The sequence below is a fragment of the Dromiciops gliroides genome, chromosome 3 (assembly GCF_019393635.1).
Source record: "Dromiciops gliroides isolate mDroGli1 chromosome 3, mDroGli1.pri, whole genome shotgun sequence".
Classification (NCBI taxonomy): Eukaryota; Metazoa; Chordata; class Mammalia; order Microbiotheria; family Microbiotheriidae; genus Dromiciops; species Dromiciops gliroides.
In genome coordinates, this window is record NC_057863.1 from 450,318,584 (window position 1) to 450,333,501 (window position 14,918).

General features: G+C 38.4%; 1 protein-coding gene across 3 annotated transcripts in view; it reads right to left on the bottom strand.

The window, feature by feature from the left end:
• SCN2A (sodium voltage-gated channel alpha subunit 2) overlaps nucleotides 1-14,918 on the bottom strand; it is a 165,206-nt gene that overhangs the window by 122,063 nt on the left and 28,225 nt on the right. For 2 of the 3 annotated variants that reach the window (XM_043997571.1, XM_043997573.1), the window contains exon 2: nucleotides 180-498. In XM_043997571.1, the coding sequence (XP_043853506.1) occupies nucleotides 180-446 (267 nt within the window). In that variant the 5' untranslated portion in view covers nucleotides 447-498. Of the gene's footprint in view, nucleotides 1-179; nucleotides 499-2,344; nucleotides 2,465-14,918 lie in introns of those variants that run through there. The other variant, XM_043997572.1, reaches the window with a different exon arrangement.

Genomic DNA, 14,918 nt, shown 5'->3' on the forward strand with positions numbered 1-14,918 from the left:
ATCCCAAATTCTCCAAAGATAGTAGGTTTAGTTCATTATTGGGTTCACCTGTTATCCTAGTAATGTTGTAGATAGGTCATTATATGATTCTGGCCTCATCCTGGATGGGACTCAACTTGGAGCTATCTTGCAACTTCACTTTGAGTTCAATAGAAAAGGAAAATGTATTATGGACTCACTTTTTTATTGATATAGTATGGATCCAGGTCCTCCAAGGGCTCTGACACCATTCCGGGTGGAATGTCTCCATAAATAAATGGGAGGGATTTTCCTGCTTCCAAGTCACTATTTGCTTTGGGGCCATTTTCATCATCCTCATCCTTTCTTCCTTGCTTGGGTTTTGTGGCTTTTTCTTCTGCAATGCGTTGCTCAATAGCAGCAAGGGATTCCCTGGTGAAGTAGCGAAAGCTGTCAGGTCCTGGTGGTACCAGCACTGATTGTGCCATCTTTTCATCCTGCACCTTTTAATTACCCTTTAGCTTCTTGCATAAGAAAGTGCTATGGAAACATGAGAGGACAAAAAAGCAATGAGTATTAAGATAAAGGACAAACACAGTAATAAGATGTTATTTAGACACTTTTATATGAGGAATAGAGATGAAATATGCAAACCAAGACATATAGCTATATCAATAACTACCTATAAACATAAAAACTGAAAGCAATATTTAGCATTCAAGGAATGGCAATTTATAGGTTTTCTTTTTCCTCTGCAGGTAGGTAGGTCTTTCTTCAATATGTGATATTCTGTGGTTGGTGTTGATGTGGTAACTTAACTTCCCACATCCAAAACGTTTTAAGTAACTGCTTCTAGAAAAAATATATAATCCAGAGCTCTGAAATGGATGTTTGATGGTTTCTGCTTGCTGTTCTACTTGTATGAATATTTTTGGCAGCCATCTTTTAGCAGACTGTCTGAAACAATTGGAAAACAGAGTGGGAGGGAGAGATGGAGAAGAGAGAGCGTGTCATATTGAATTTTACAAAAAAGGAAGCGCAAAGGGTTTCCAAAGATCTCCCCACCTTTTTCCCTCTTCTCTTTGCCCACTAGTACCTCCAAGGGCTTTAGAATGAACCAATACACCTGGTAAAGAGGTCTGGAAACACAGGTAAAAGCTTGCCTTGGTACCTGCTGATGTTGCTTGCAAGCACATTATGGGGAGGAGCAGGGGATGCCCTGTCTTTTTATAGAACTGCTCAGGAAGCTCCACACGCAGGGTCATGGCTCCTGCCAAACTGAACAGGAAGTCATTTTACATTAGGGCATCGGTAGCTGGACCTCCTGACTTAGCAACCTGCTGCTGGCTAACCTGACTGCTGTGGAAGTTAATCATTCTACAACACTTTAGGAATATTTCATTTTCTCAAACTGCACCCATTTTGTAACAAGCAAAAATACCATCTAAGCAACTTCCATTTCAGGATTTTGATTTGGTTAAAAAAATTGAAGCTAAGAGATACAGTGGAAAAAAACAAGAAAAACTCAACCCTTCATCCTTTACAGGAGACTCTGCCACGTCATAGATTCAGTTACACAGAGGTTCTGATCATATCCTCCTGGTGCATAATGTAACACTGTGCAATATAGCTCTAATCAAAACATGGAAAACCTACCACCAAAAGGCTATCCTTGAACCAGCATTATCTAGAGAATCTACTGTATTTAGAACTGAAGAACAAATCAAATCTTAACTCTTGAATGCAATCCTTAAGAGCTGTCACCTGTTTTTCTTTCTTCCAAATACCCTTTCAGCCCACATCACAATATCTAAATAGATGAGATACATTATTTGATGGTGATGTGAAATAATCAATTTCATTCCTACAGAGTGGGCCATAGAACAGAATAGAAGACAGGGCTGTTTCCACAGTATTTTTCTCTGAAGTATACCCACCGGACTTCCCTGGAAGCAGCGCAGCTGCAATGAGTACATGATATCAGAGAGCCTTCTGAATAAACTGATGCTTCCAGTCTCATTAATCTTCCTCCCTCATCTCCCCACAGACAGGCACAAGCCTACCTGCAGGTATATAGGTGTATGTGTTTGCAAATATATAAAAGTATATACACATATACCTATATTACATATAAATAATATATATGATATATATGTATGAAACAATCCCTGCATTCCCAACGGATATATGTGAAAACATCCTAACGTCATATTCTTGGATGCTCTAATAAGACATGATTTTTTTTAAAAATGAAATCTAGCGACCACAAAAGGGTTAATCATGAAAATGAAAGTGGTCCTACTGCAGAATCTCTATGGATTTGACTGTTGTCTATGGCAGAATCACAGAACACAAGTAGAGAAATAATATTAAAAAGCATTATTACCCCCTGAAGAATCTTTCATCCAATGATTTTGGCATTGGTAGGCTCACACCAAAAAGACTGCAGCTAAAATTCCATCATGCTTTATTTTTAAAAAAAATAGGGGGGTGGTGGTGGTGTAACTCTCCTTGGAAAGACCACACCTAACTTCCTGTAAAAGGATTCTGGTTATTGAAGGAAAAACATGCATTTCCTGCATGAGGGACTACAAGATGATGTTATTCTATCTACCACTAGAGGGCACAGAGCTCTGATCAATGCAGCATTGCTTTTCAGTACTCAGACAGAAACATTATGGCCAGATATTAGATTTGTCATTACCTATTAACAGATACTATCTCTCATTCGATAACCTAGACAGCCAGTAAACATAAAAATGAAAATCAAAAGAGGAAAGGGTATCTACTAGAGGAATCAAAACATCTATAAACTGGTTTAAATTCTTGAAAATCTCACCTAGAAATCTTACAATTGCTGTGGTTTAATTCACATTTGTTCTTTGCTAATTTAGCTAATATTCTATTAATGGCCATTCTCATTACTGTGCAATGCAGTTTTATATTTTGCCTATTAATACGGAAGTTTCTCCCTGGTCTGAAACACTTAAAATGCCAAATATAACCAAAAGGGAGCTGGAAAAGCCAGTGATAGATGTGGTTGCCATGCGAGCATGTGACTGTGTCAGCTGTGAGAACAAGCATTTACTCATATAACTAGGAATTAAAATCAGGTTCAAATAGACCTTAGATCCAATAGATATCAGAAAACCTAATTCTAAAAAATGAAACGTAATCTTTCTACTTGCTATTCTCTCTGCTTTTTGTGACAATTTGTGTTTATAGGAACATAAGGATGAATGCAGGAGATATCCTATGGACAGGAATATTAGCTTCATTATTGTCTTCTTAAAAATACTGAAACATCTAGAAAGAATTATCTTCATTCATGGAGCATCTACCCTCAAAATAAACCTCCTTAGAAACTCTGCATGATATTTAAGTTAGCCCCCTCCTTAAGTAGAAGTCTAATATCAGGCTATATAAATATTTTACCCTTCACCTTTCAAAAGCTGTTTCTTCATCAGTAAAATGAAGGTTTTCTGTTTCAGAATTAGAAGAGTCTAGATTTAACACAACTTGCTTATATAAAACTCTAACTTAAAAAAAATACATAGAGAAAGCAAAAGGTTATTACAAACTTTGCAAAAATACCCTTGCTGTACAAAACAATTTATCATAGTTTTATTATTGTTTATGTTTTTAAATGGATGATATAGTCTAAATGATTAAATTTACATTCAACTTTTCTCAGACATGTCCACTGTACAAAGTAAAATACACAATCCCTAATCTCTCAGCATCTTAAAAATGTGCAAGTTTGTATGTATACATACACATATTTATATATGTGAGTAGTATATGTGACTAAATGTGTGTATATCACACACATATCAATCACAAGAATAAAGGATAGCTAGCTGATCGATGTCCTGTCTACTCCACTGGTATTATACAAAGTCTCAAAAACATAAGGAAGGCTTCCTGCCTAGCCAATTGGGTAGATTGCCTTAAGCAAACGTATGGAAGTTTGTAGGTAAGAGTTGCACATGATGGGAAGCCATGCATGATGGATTGCAAGTTGTACTTATATGACAGCATTATTCTGGTAGAATCAACAAATGTTTATTAAGCACTTATTGCGTAGCAGGTTCTATACCGAGCGTTGGGGATATATCGATTAATGAACGAATCAATCAATCAATTAATAAACCTCTATTGTGCCTACTATGGGTGCTAAATTGCAGGGTTATAAAAAGAGGCAAAAGATAGTACTTGCCCTAAAGGAGTTTATACTCTAATGGGGGAGACAACATGCAAACAAATATATACAAATCACACTACGCAGGATAAATAGGAAATCATTAACAGAGAAAAGCCTATTTGAGTTTAGGAAAAGCTTCCTGAAAAATATATGATTTTTATTGCCACTTAAAGGATGCCACGAAGGTCAAAAGTTGGAGCAGAGGCCAGAGAGCATACCAAGAATGGGGGAGAGCCAGAGAAAATACCTAGAGGCAAGAGATAGAGTATATGTTTGTCGAATTATCAGGGGGCCATTGTTACTGGATCAAAGAGTATGTGTTACTGAGTAAAGTGTAAGAAGACTGGAAAGGTAGGAGGAGGCTAGGTTATGAAGTGCTTTGAATGTCAAAGTATTTTGTATTTGATCCTGGAGGTAAGAGAGAGAGAGAGAGAGAGAGAGAGAGAGAGAGAGAACATACATACATACATATACATACACACATACATTATACATATTAATATATACACATATAAAGCATGCATGTGTGTGTATATATATATGTGTATCTATCTATCTATCTATCTATCTATCTATCTATCTATCTATCTATCTATCTATCTATCTATCTATCTATCTATCTCCTTCTTAACCCCAAAGATTCAGCTGAAATTAAAACAATAACTTTATCAAAGCAGAAGCATATGGAACTGACATAAAGCATCAGCTTTTTTGTATTTTATCCGTAAAATCCAGCAGGAAGAAATGTAAAGAAAATTTTAATTAAAAATAATGAAATAATCTATAAAATATTTAGAAGTCTACCTATGAAGACACACAGGAACTCCATGAACATAACTACAAAAAACACTTTGCAGAAATACAGATTTAAATTCTTGGAGAAATATTCATCATTCATGGTTAGGCTGTGATATTATACCACAAATGTCTGTGCCAGCTAAATTTATTTATTCAGTGCCTTACCAATGAAATTACTAAAGCATTACTTTAGAGAGCTAGAAAAAATAATAAGAAAATTCATGATGAACAAAAGGTCAAGAATCTCAAGGGACATTATGAAAAAAAGTGAAATGGAAGGGAGCATAGCAATAGCAGATATCAAACTATACTACAAAGCAGCAATCAAAACTATTTGATGCTGGTTAATCAATTGAAAAGGTGATTAGTGGAACAGATTAGGAACACAACAGGCAAATGAATGTAGTAGAATAATGTTTTATAAACCCAAAGATCCCAGCTACTAGGTTAAAAATAGTTTTTAAAATAATCTGTCCCTTCCTCTAGAAAAAAAGGCAAAACCCCCCATAGCAGCATATTCTAGCCCCCCCCCCCAATTCCCACATGGGGGTAGCTAGTTGGCACAGTGGATAAAGCACCAGCCTGAGTTCAAATCCGGCCTCAAACACTTGACACTTACTAGCTGTGTGACCCTAGACAAGTCACTTAACCCTCATTGCCACTCCCCCATACCACATTAACTATATCTGAAAATATATGTCTCTCTTCATTTTAAAGTCATCACATCTCTTTCAGGAAAGGAGTATAGTATTTGATCTTCATTCTGATCAATGTATTGATAACAGACCAAAGCTTTCCCTATAAAGTTATTTTATAAGTGTTCTATTTTTGCTCACTTAGGTTAGCATAAGTTCATAAAGGTCTTCCTAGTTTTCTCTGAAATTATCCATTTCATCCAGCGTAGAAGTGTAAAGATTCAGAGAACTGCTGTGCGCCACTATAGTATTTCTCCCTTTACTTCTGGGAGGCAGTGCTCTTCAGTGGGGACTTTCTCTCTCTACCCTCCCTCCACTTTCCAGCTTCCTTTCATGCATTATTTCTTATGTCCCATCTTCCCACTTTTTTACCATACGCTCTGAAGGGCCATGGACTGCCTTTCTTTCTGTTTAATAATTGTATTCCCAGCACTTAAATCATAGTTAGAGTATAATATATGCTTGCTGACTTCTTGTTGACTTGGATTTGGTGGTAAAGTCAAGTCAGCAAGCATTTATTAAGCTCCTACTATGTGTTAAGTGCTGAACACACATAAAAGGGCAAATATAGGTGCTTATAGTCTAATGAGAAGACAGATTCTTGTTGTCATTTTATGCCTGTGTAACCTTAAGCAAATCATTTAACCTCTCTTGATCTCAACTATAAAATAAGGACTAGATAACCTCAAAGATCCCTTCTATCTCTAAATTTATGATATTCTGACAGTAAGTAGAGCACAATAATTATTTATATTATTTTATATATTTTAAAATTTGCAGATTGATTCGCTATAATAAATTGATTATAATAATGATCAAGTTTTTTAAAATAAGCTAAGAAAATTATCTGCACAGACTGTCATATGAAAAGTGGGGAGGCAACATTTTTTAAAAGAGGGGGGAATGTTGTTATACTGAGTTTGGAAGAAAGTAATGATCCTAAACTTCTCACTGAAACAAAAGCCCATCTTTTTCACACCAATACTCTCTTCCAGTGATGCTGTGTGGCTGTGAGTCATGGAAGATCACATTGTTGAATAGTTAAAGATGAGGACAACAACCAGAGAACCATATGACTGTAGAAGAAGGGGATCCCATCACATGGTGAGTGCAAGGGGTAAGTGACATGCAGTCCATGTGCTTCACTGGTATCTACACAATACCTAGAGGATCAAAGGAAGACTCTCAGCATGCTGGGTGGACATCCCTGTGGAAGCTTTATAGAAGGACAGGGAGAAGAGTTGCACAATATGTAGATATTGTTATTTGCACTATAGGAAGAAGTACTTATATTGATGAGATCACAGAGCCCTCAGAAGTCCTTAAATCCAGAAGTAAATCAAATTTCATGGCAAAGTGAAGGCTCAAAGACTGGTGGAAAGTTAATACACAGAGGTACAATTTTCAAAGCTTGTCCAGGACACAATCACTTTGCTCTAATTTAGTATCATGCTACATTTATAGCACAGATTTTTTGGGTGATATAAAGCATAAGAGCTGGTCCCTCATTTCAAAGAGCTTAACATCTAGTTGAGTAAATGAGATATATACATTTGAAAAGGTAACAATTTAAGAGATACAGTAATGATATGAGAAGGCAACACATCAGCAGAAGGAAGGAAGCAGAGGGAGTGGGAAGGTGTCTGAAGAGAAAATAGGAACTGACACTACCAACTTCAACCAGGCCTGCCATCTGGCTTCCTACACAGTTTCATCATTGTCCCCCCTGGGTTGTGCTTAGCAGGAAAAAATGTCAAGAGGTACTCAAAAATGACAAGATCCGGGAACACAGAAATCCTACCAGGGCTAGAGTGGCCAAGTGAGGAGAGAATGGGCAAGAGCAGGACACCCTTGTATGAGCTGTATGGTGAAATGAGACAGGGCAGGCAAAGGGAAAATATTACAGAACACTAAAACACACACAAAGAGACAGAGAGAGACTCAGAGAGAGAGAGAGAGAGAGAAAGAGAGAGAGAGAATCATACCTATGAATCACTGGAAAGGATAACACATTTATATAATTTGTTTGAAGTTTACCAAGAGCTTTACTCAACCATTCTGTGGAGCAGACTAAGTCTTCCTATATCTATTTTATAGATGAGGAAACTGAGTTCAAAGAAATAAAGTAACTGGTAAATGGGTTAGAGTCAATATTCAAACCAGCATGTCTCCTGACTCCAAATCCACTGATCTTTCCACAACAACATGCTGCCTCTCTAAAGGACTAAGATGAGTTCTTTTTGAGGAAGAACTTCTTCTCTAGGCATACTCTCCCTTTTGGGGATCTCAGCAGCTCCAATGAGTTCAATTAGCATCACTAGGCAAAGCCCTCCAAAGCCTACATATCTCACTCTTACATTTCTCTTGAGCTGCAATCCTGTATCACTCTCTGTTAGACATCTAAATGTCCCTTGTTGTTGTTGCTGCTCCTGCTATTGTTCAGTCATATCTGACTCTTCAGGACCCTGTGGACCACACTGTCCCTGGGTTTGCCATTTCTCCAGTAGAGTAAGGCAAACAGAGATTAAGTGACTTGCCTAGGCTCACACAGCTAGTAAGTGTCTGAGGCCACTGACTCTAAGAGTCGCACCATAACCACTGAGCCACTAGCTGCCTCCTAAAGTCCCATAAGGATCTTAAACTCCACATGTCCAAAACTCCATGTCATTTCCTTCCTCCTGGTGGCTCCATTTTGAGGAAGGGCCCAGACTAGCTATCCTTCATTCTCTGGACTTCTTCAACATGCCCATCCTTTCCATACCCCCTGATTTTCAGTCCTCCCCTATATAGGATCCTTGAGAGCAAGCACTGTCTGTCTTTCTTTTTGCTTGTATTTGTATCCCTAGAACTTAGTCCAATGCTAAGAAAATAGTTTTGCTTAACAAATGCTTGTTGACTTAATTTAACTTCCTTCCATGATTCACCCCTTTTTCTAACTTTTCAATTTTTCTAGGGTACCAGAAATATAAATAACAGGTGGTTGGCAAAGTTTGCCCATCAAGTGAGAAGTTTTATTCTGAATGGCATCATAAATAAGCCATTTAGGATGCAGGCAAACACAAAATACTATTGAATACATTGAAATACAATGGTGAAGTTACAAATAATAAGGGCTCTGAAGGTCAAGAAATTGGCATCAACAACAGAGGTTCAGATGAAGCCCTGATACTTAGAACAGAACATTTACAATGATCCTTAAATTAGCATGGGGAACTTGTACCACCAGATACAGCTACTTGTGAAATTCTAAAACTATTTCTAAGTGAATTAAAGTGATCATTGCAAACCTATTAGAAGAAGAAGTAGAGGCTTGAACTGTACATTAACTGATGATATTACTGGGTTTCAGGATTTGCTGCCCAATATAAAATTGAATCATTTTCCCAATCACCCAGTTTCAAAATTAGAAATCTTCCTTAATTATTCACTCTCCCTTAGCACCTGTGTGATAGAACCAATATCTACCAGTGTATCCAACATGGATCCTTAGGAGGAGTTCTTCCCTCCTGAGGAAGGGATTAGTTTTCCCTAAATGGAAGGCAAAGCAGTCTGGGACCTGATTAATTCATGTGTCCTCAATGATGCTGTTTCTTTCTCCCCACTCAAAATAAGGGAAGGCCCAGTTGCTGACAGAGCAGACCTTAGTCTTTTAAGCCATAGCAGTATCCACTGTGAGTTACCATCTCATACAATCTAGATTCCATTGCTTCTACTTGACTGAAACTGGCTCTACATGGTTGCTGTTGTCCAGTTATTTCAACTGTATCCCACTCTTTGTGACCCCATTTGTGGTTTTCTTTGCAAAGAGACTAGAGTGGTTTGCTATTTCCTTCTCCAGCTCATTTTACAGATAAAGAAACCAAAGCAAACAGCATTAAGTGACTCACCCAGGGTTACACAGTTAGTAAGCATTTAAAGCCAGATTTGAACTCACAAAGATGAGTCTTCCTGATTTCAGATCCAGCACTCTATCCACTGCAACACTTAGCTGTCCTTCTGAATAATAATAATAATGATAATAATAAAAACAATAACAACATCAATAATAAAACCGCTAACAATTACATAGTACCTACTATGTGCCAGGCACTTTACAAATATCTCATTTGATCCCCACAACAATCCTGGGAGAGAAATGCTCTTATTATCCCCATTTTGCAGATGAGGTTACATGACTTGCTCAGGGTCACACAGTGTTTGAGGTGGTCTCTCTGTGTCTGGGCCAAGACTAGACTCCTCCTACTTCTCTACTTTGGGGTGGGGTAGTCAGTACTGCTTAGGTTTACCCTTGGCTACCTGGGTTCCTATGCAAAGCTCCTCTTCCAGGGCTTGGGGCCTGGGAGGAAGCCAGTATCTTTGAGGGTGAGGGGCAGATATTCAGGAGCCTCCATGCCAGGATCTCTGAACTCTGGACTGTTCTGACCCAAGCCACATTCAGACAAGTTGCTACTACACCTGGCCACAGTGACTTCCCAGAGGCCCTGCGGCGTGTTTATAATAACCCTGGAGCTTTCATTTTTGCCACCTCTAGACAGAGAGCCCAGCATGCTACGTACTTGCCCCATATCTTTTCTTTGAGCTGGAACAATGCAACTTGTTTGCCTGCTCTGTCACTGGACTAATTGGAGGTCGCCTATCATGTTGTGTATGGAAGGAGGGCAAATTAGCAGACATTTTATATACTGATGTAGTAGAAGTCACCATACTTTGTCATTGGATTTCTTGATTGTTATTTGGTCTGATGCAAATTTCATGGGTCTTTATTTTGTTTTTTGCTGGAATGGCCATAAAAGAATTGGCAATGTGCTTTTATTCAGGGAGCCATATTGGCTAGACGTCCTTGTGTTGTTTTCTCCTTGAAGGCAGAGGCTGTTTGTTTGTTTGTTTCTTTTTTGGTGAGGCAATTGGAATTAAATGACCTGCCCAGGGTTACACAGATAGTAAGTATTAAGTGTCTGAGGTCAGATTTGAACTCAGGTCCTCCTGACTCCTGGGCCGGTGCTCTATCCACTGAGTCACCTAGCTGCCCGTTTCATTTTTTTTTTTTTTATTATTGCATTGTCACCACCTAGTCCAGTGCCTGGCACATAGTACATATTAGCAAATGCTTGCTGATTGACTGATTAAGAACTTGTACCATTATTATATGCCAAAGGGATCTGGGAAAGTAGGTGTGTGTATGTGTATATTTACATGTATATATATATATGTATATACTATCTTACATATATTTAATATGGATATTATATGTAACTCAGGATTGTCTAAGCATGCCCAGTTTGCCTAAGATGGAAACCTTTGTGTCCCCTACCACATCGGTGGGGAAAGCCTCATTTTAATGGTTGCCTGCATCTTTAAAACTGTGAGACTGAGCAGGAGAATCTCTTTCTGCCACTCTCTTTTTGAACACTCTTATCTACTCTGTCTAGAGCATGAAGATCACAATTCACCCATAGTATGGGCACCATTAATTCATGAGAAGAAAAGGACTTTATTCCTCCATTTTCCCACTTTAACACTCTGAGAAATGGACCTGGAGGGCTTGTTGTTGTTTGGTTCTCCCTAGTTTCAAATGCTGGGTCAGCTAGGTGGTGCAGTGGATAGAGCACTGGCCCCGGAGTCAAGAGGACCTGAGTTCAAATCTCACCTCACACACTAGCTGTGTGACCCTGGGGAAGTCATTTGCCTAAACATCTGGGGACATATCCAATTGTCTTGATATATATCTTGCCACTGGATCTCATATGGCTTTGGAGGAGAGAAGGAGGTTGGTGACCTTGCACAGCCATCCCTCACTTAAATTGAATTCAGTGTAAGTCATGACATCACCCCAATGTCATGGTCCTCTTCAAGAACGAAGGACAAACAACAACAAGTTTCAAGTACTAGAGGTGATCTCAAACTGGAGAGTTTGAGACACGATGACCTTGGAGCTAGGATTGTACAGGGAATTGTGCAGTCAACCAGCCTGGTATAAGAGCCCTGAGCAGCCAGGAGGCTTGAGACTTGAGCCCAAGGAGGATTTTAGTGACTGTTTTATAGGAACTGAGCTAAAATGTGAATCTAATCCCCTTTCCTTCCCTAGAGACTGAGGAGGTATATAGCAAGAGAGAGAGATTATGCCTCCCATTTGTTGGAGGAGAAAATGGGTATATTTTAGACCTTTTAAAGTAAACATTTCTATGTAAAAGAATCTGTGAGTGGATAAATGGAATTAGGATGCAGGGGACACCCTCTGCACTTAGGGGAATACCATCCATGTGGTCTGGAGCCATTTGCAGAGAACCTAGACAGAACCAATTCCTTAAAGGGTACTAAAGAACTTGGGGGAGGAGTGAAATGTAACGTACATGGCCTTAAGGCAATAAGGATGATGGTAGTTTATATTATATATATATATATATACATACACAAACATACATACATATATGTACATATACATACACATAGAAGGGGGAAAGAGAGAGAGAGCTAGCTGAAAACTGGATTCAAGTATTTCTATGTAACAAATCATTTTCTCTTCTAGGTATGTGTATGTGTATATTTATATGGATAACCAATGAAATCCATTTCAGCTCTGACATTCATTGAAGACCTAATCAAGAAGATGGGGTTTAAGATAGGTTTTTTTAATGTATGGTATATTGGTTAAGTTGATAGGACTTGGGTATATTTCAGTCTGTATTCTAGCATTTATTAAGGACCTACCATGTACAGGTGCTGGGGATATAAAGAAAGGCTGCTGAAAGGTGAAGTATGAGCCTTTCTTACTACCATTGCTGGTGAGACATGATAAAAGGCATGATAAAATCTTATTGAGCCAATAAAGTAAAGGGTTTGTGTAAAATAATAATGATAAATCTAGGAGAATCATAGTTCTATCATGGAGTGTATTACATGTCATGATAAGAGCCTAAAACTTATCCTCTGGACCAATGGTTTCCAAACATTATATGCACCGTCAACTTCCCTGCCCCACCCCACCCCCAATTAAAAATATTTTCTCATGGGGCAGCTAGGTGGCGCAGTGGATAGAACACCGGCCTTGGAATCAGGAGTACCTGAGTTCAAATCCGGCCTCAGACACTTAACACTTACTAGCTGTGTGACCCTGGGCAAGTCACTTAACCCCAATTGCCTCACTAAAAAAAAAAAAATATTTTCTCTTTCCATTTTAGAATTTAATTTAGTTAATTTTTTAATTAATGAAAATCTATGTTTTTATTTTTCCCCACTGGAAAAAAAGAAATAATAAAACTCTAGGGGAGGGGGGTAGCTAGGTAGCACAGTAGAAAGAACACCAGCCTTGGAGTCAGGAGGACCTGAGTTCAAATCAGACCTCAGATACTTATTAGCTGTGTGACCCTGGGTAAGTCACTTAATTCCCAATTGCCTCCCTGTCCCCCAAATAAAAAAGAAAGCTCTCATAACAAATATGCATAGTCAAGCAAAAAAAAGTTCCTGCGTTGGTGATATGCAAAAACTATTATGTGTTACTCTGCAGTCTGAGACTATTATCTCTGTATCAAGAAGTGAGGCAGCTGTTGGTGCAGCACAAAACACTGGCCCTGGAGTCAACTTAAATCTGTCCTCAGACATTCCCTAGCTGGGTGAACCTGGGCAAGTCACTTAACTTCTGTTTGCCTCAATTTCCTCCTCTATAAAAGAGGGATTATAATAGCACTAGACTAAGCAGTGTTGTTGTGAGGATTAAATGAAATATTTGTAAAAAGCACTTACCACAGTGCTATATGATGCTTATTCCTTCCATTCTCTTCATCAGTCCCTGGAATTGTCATTGATCATTGCATTGTTCTATATTCTTTTCAAAGTTGTCTTTGCAATGTTGTTGTTGTAAAGGCCGCTAGGTGGCGCGGTGGATAGAGAACCAGACCTGGAGTCAGGAAGGCTAATCTTCCAGAGTTCAAATCTGGCCTCAGACATTTATTAGCTGTGTGATCCTGGGTGAGTCAACTATTTGCCTCAGTTCCTCATCTATAAAATGGCCTGGGGAAGGAAACAGCAAAACACTGCAGTGTCTTTACTGAGAAAACTCCAAATGGGGCCACAAAGAGTCAGACATGACTGAAAGGTGACTCAACAAATGTTACTGTAGAAATTGTTCTCCTTCCTCTGCTCTCTTCATTCTACGTCAGGTCATATGACACTTCCCAGGTTCCTCTGAAACTTACTGATTGATCATTTCTTCCAGCATAATAGTGTTCCACTCCATTCACGCCATATGACCATACAAACTATTAATAATTTGTTCAACCATTTCCCAACTGATGGACACCTCCTTAGTTTCCAGTTCTTTATTATAACAAAGAGCTGCTATACATATTTTTGTCCCTTAGGCCCTTTTTATTTGATCTCTTTGGGTTGTAAACATAGTAGTGGTATGGCTGAATAAAATGATATATACAGTCTGGTAACTTTTTAAGCACAGTTCTCTAGCATGCTTTCAATTATGATTGAACAAATTCACAACTTCACCATCTCTACACCTTCTATAAAATTTACAAAGTTACTAAGTATCTGAAGCTGGATTTGAATTCAGGTCTTGGAAACCATAAGTCCAGCCTTCTTACCTACTTTATCACCTAGCTGCCTTACACAAATTTTAAACATACAACAAAATAATGATAGCAGGGACTGTTTTTAGGTTTTCTTTTGTATCCCCAGAGCTTGGCACATAGTAGCTGCTTAATACTTATTGACATATGACATATAACACATTTACTTACTGTCAAAATACTTCATAATTTTCATGTTCATTATTTGTATGTATAGTAACCATACTTTTTTTTAGTACAAAGATTTTCAGAACATAATGTCACTGCTGATGTTGCTATGCATCATTCTTTTTTTTTTTTTTTTTTTTGTGGGGCAATGAGGGTTAAATGACTTGCCCAGGGTCACACAGCTAGTAAGTGTCAAGTGTCTGAATCTGGATTTGAACTCAGGTCCTCCCGAATTCAGGGCCAGCGCTTTATCCACCGCACCACCTAACTGCCCCACCCCAATCATTCTTTTTAAAAGCACTAATCAAGACTAGTATTCTGTCTTTATAATGGCTACAGAAAAAAAAAAACTCAGCATGTTTTTTGTAGAAGGGGATGATCAGCAGGATCACCCTGTAGTTGGAATACTAATATGATTTGATGCAGGGCCAGAAGACCCAGATGGACCCTGACAACTTTTTATGATCACTGCCGTGAGCTATTCAGACCATAACCATGAGGAAAGTAGGAGATATTTGT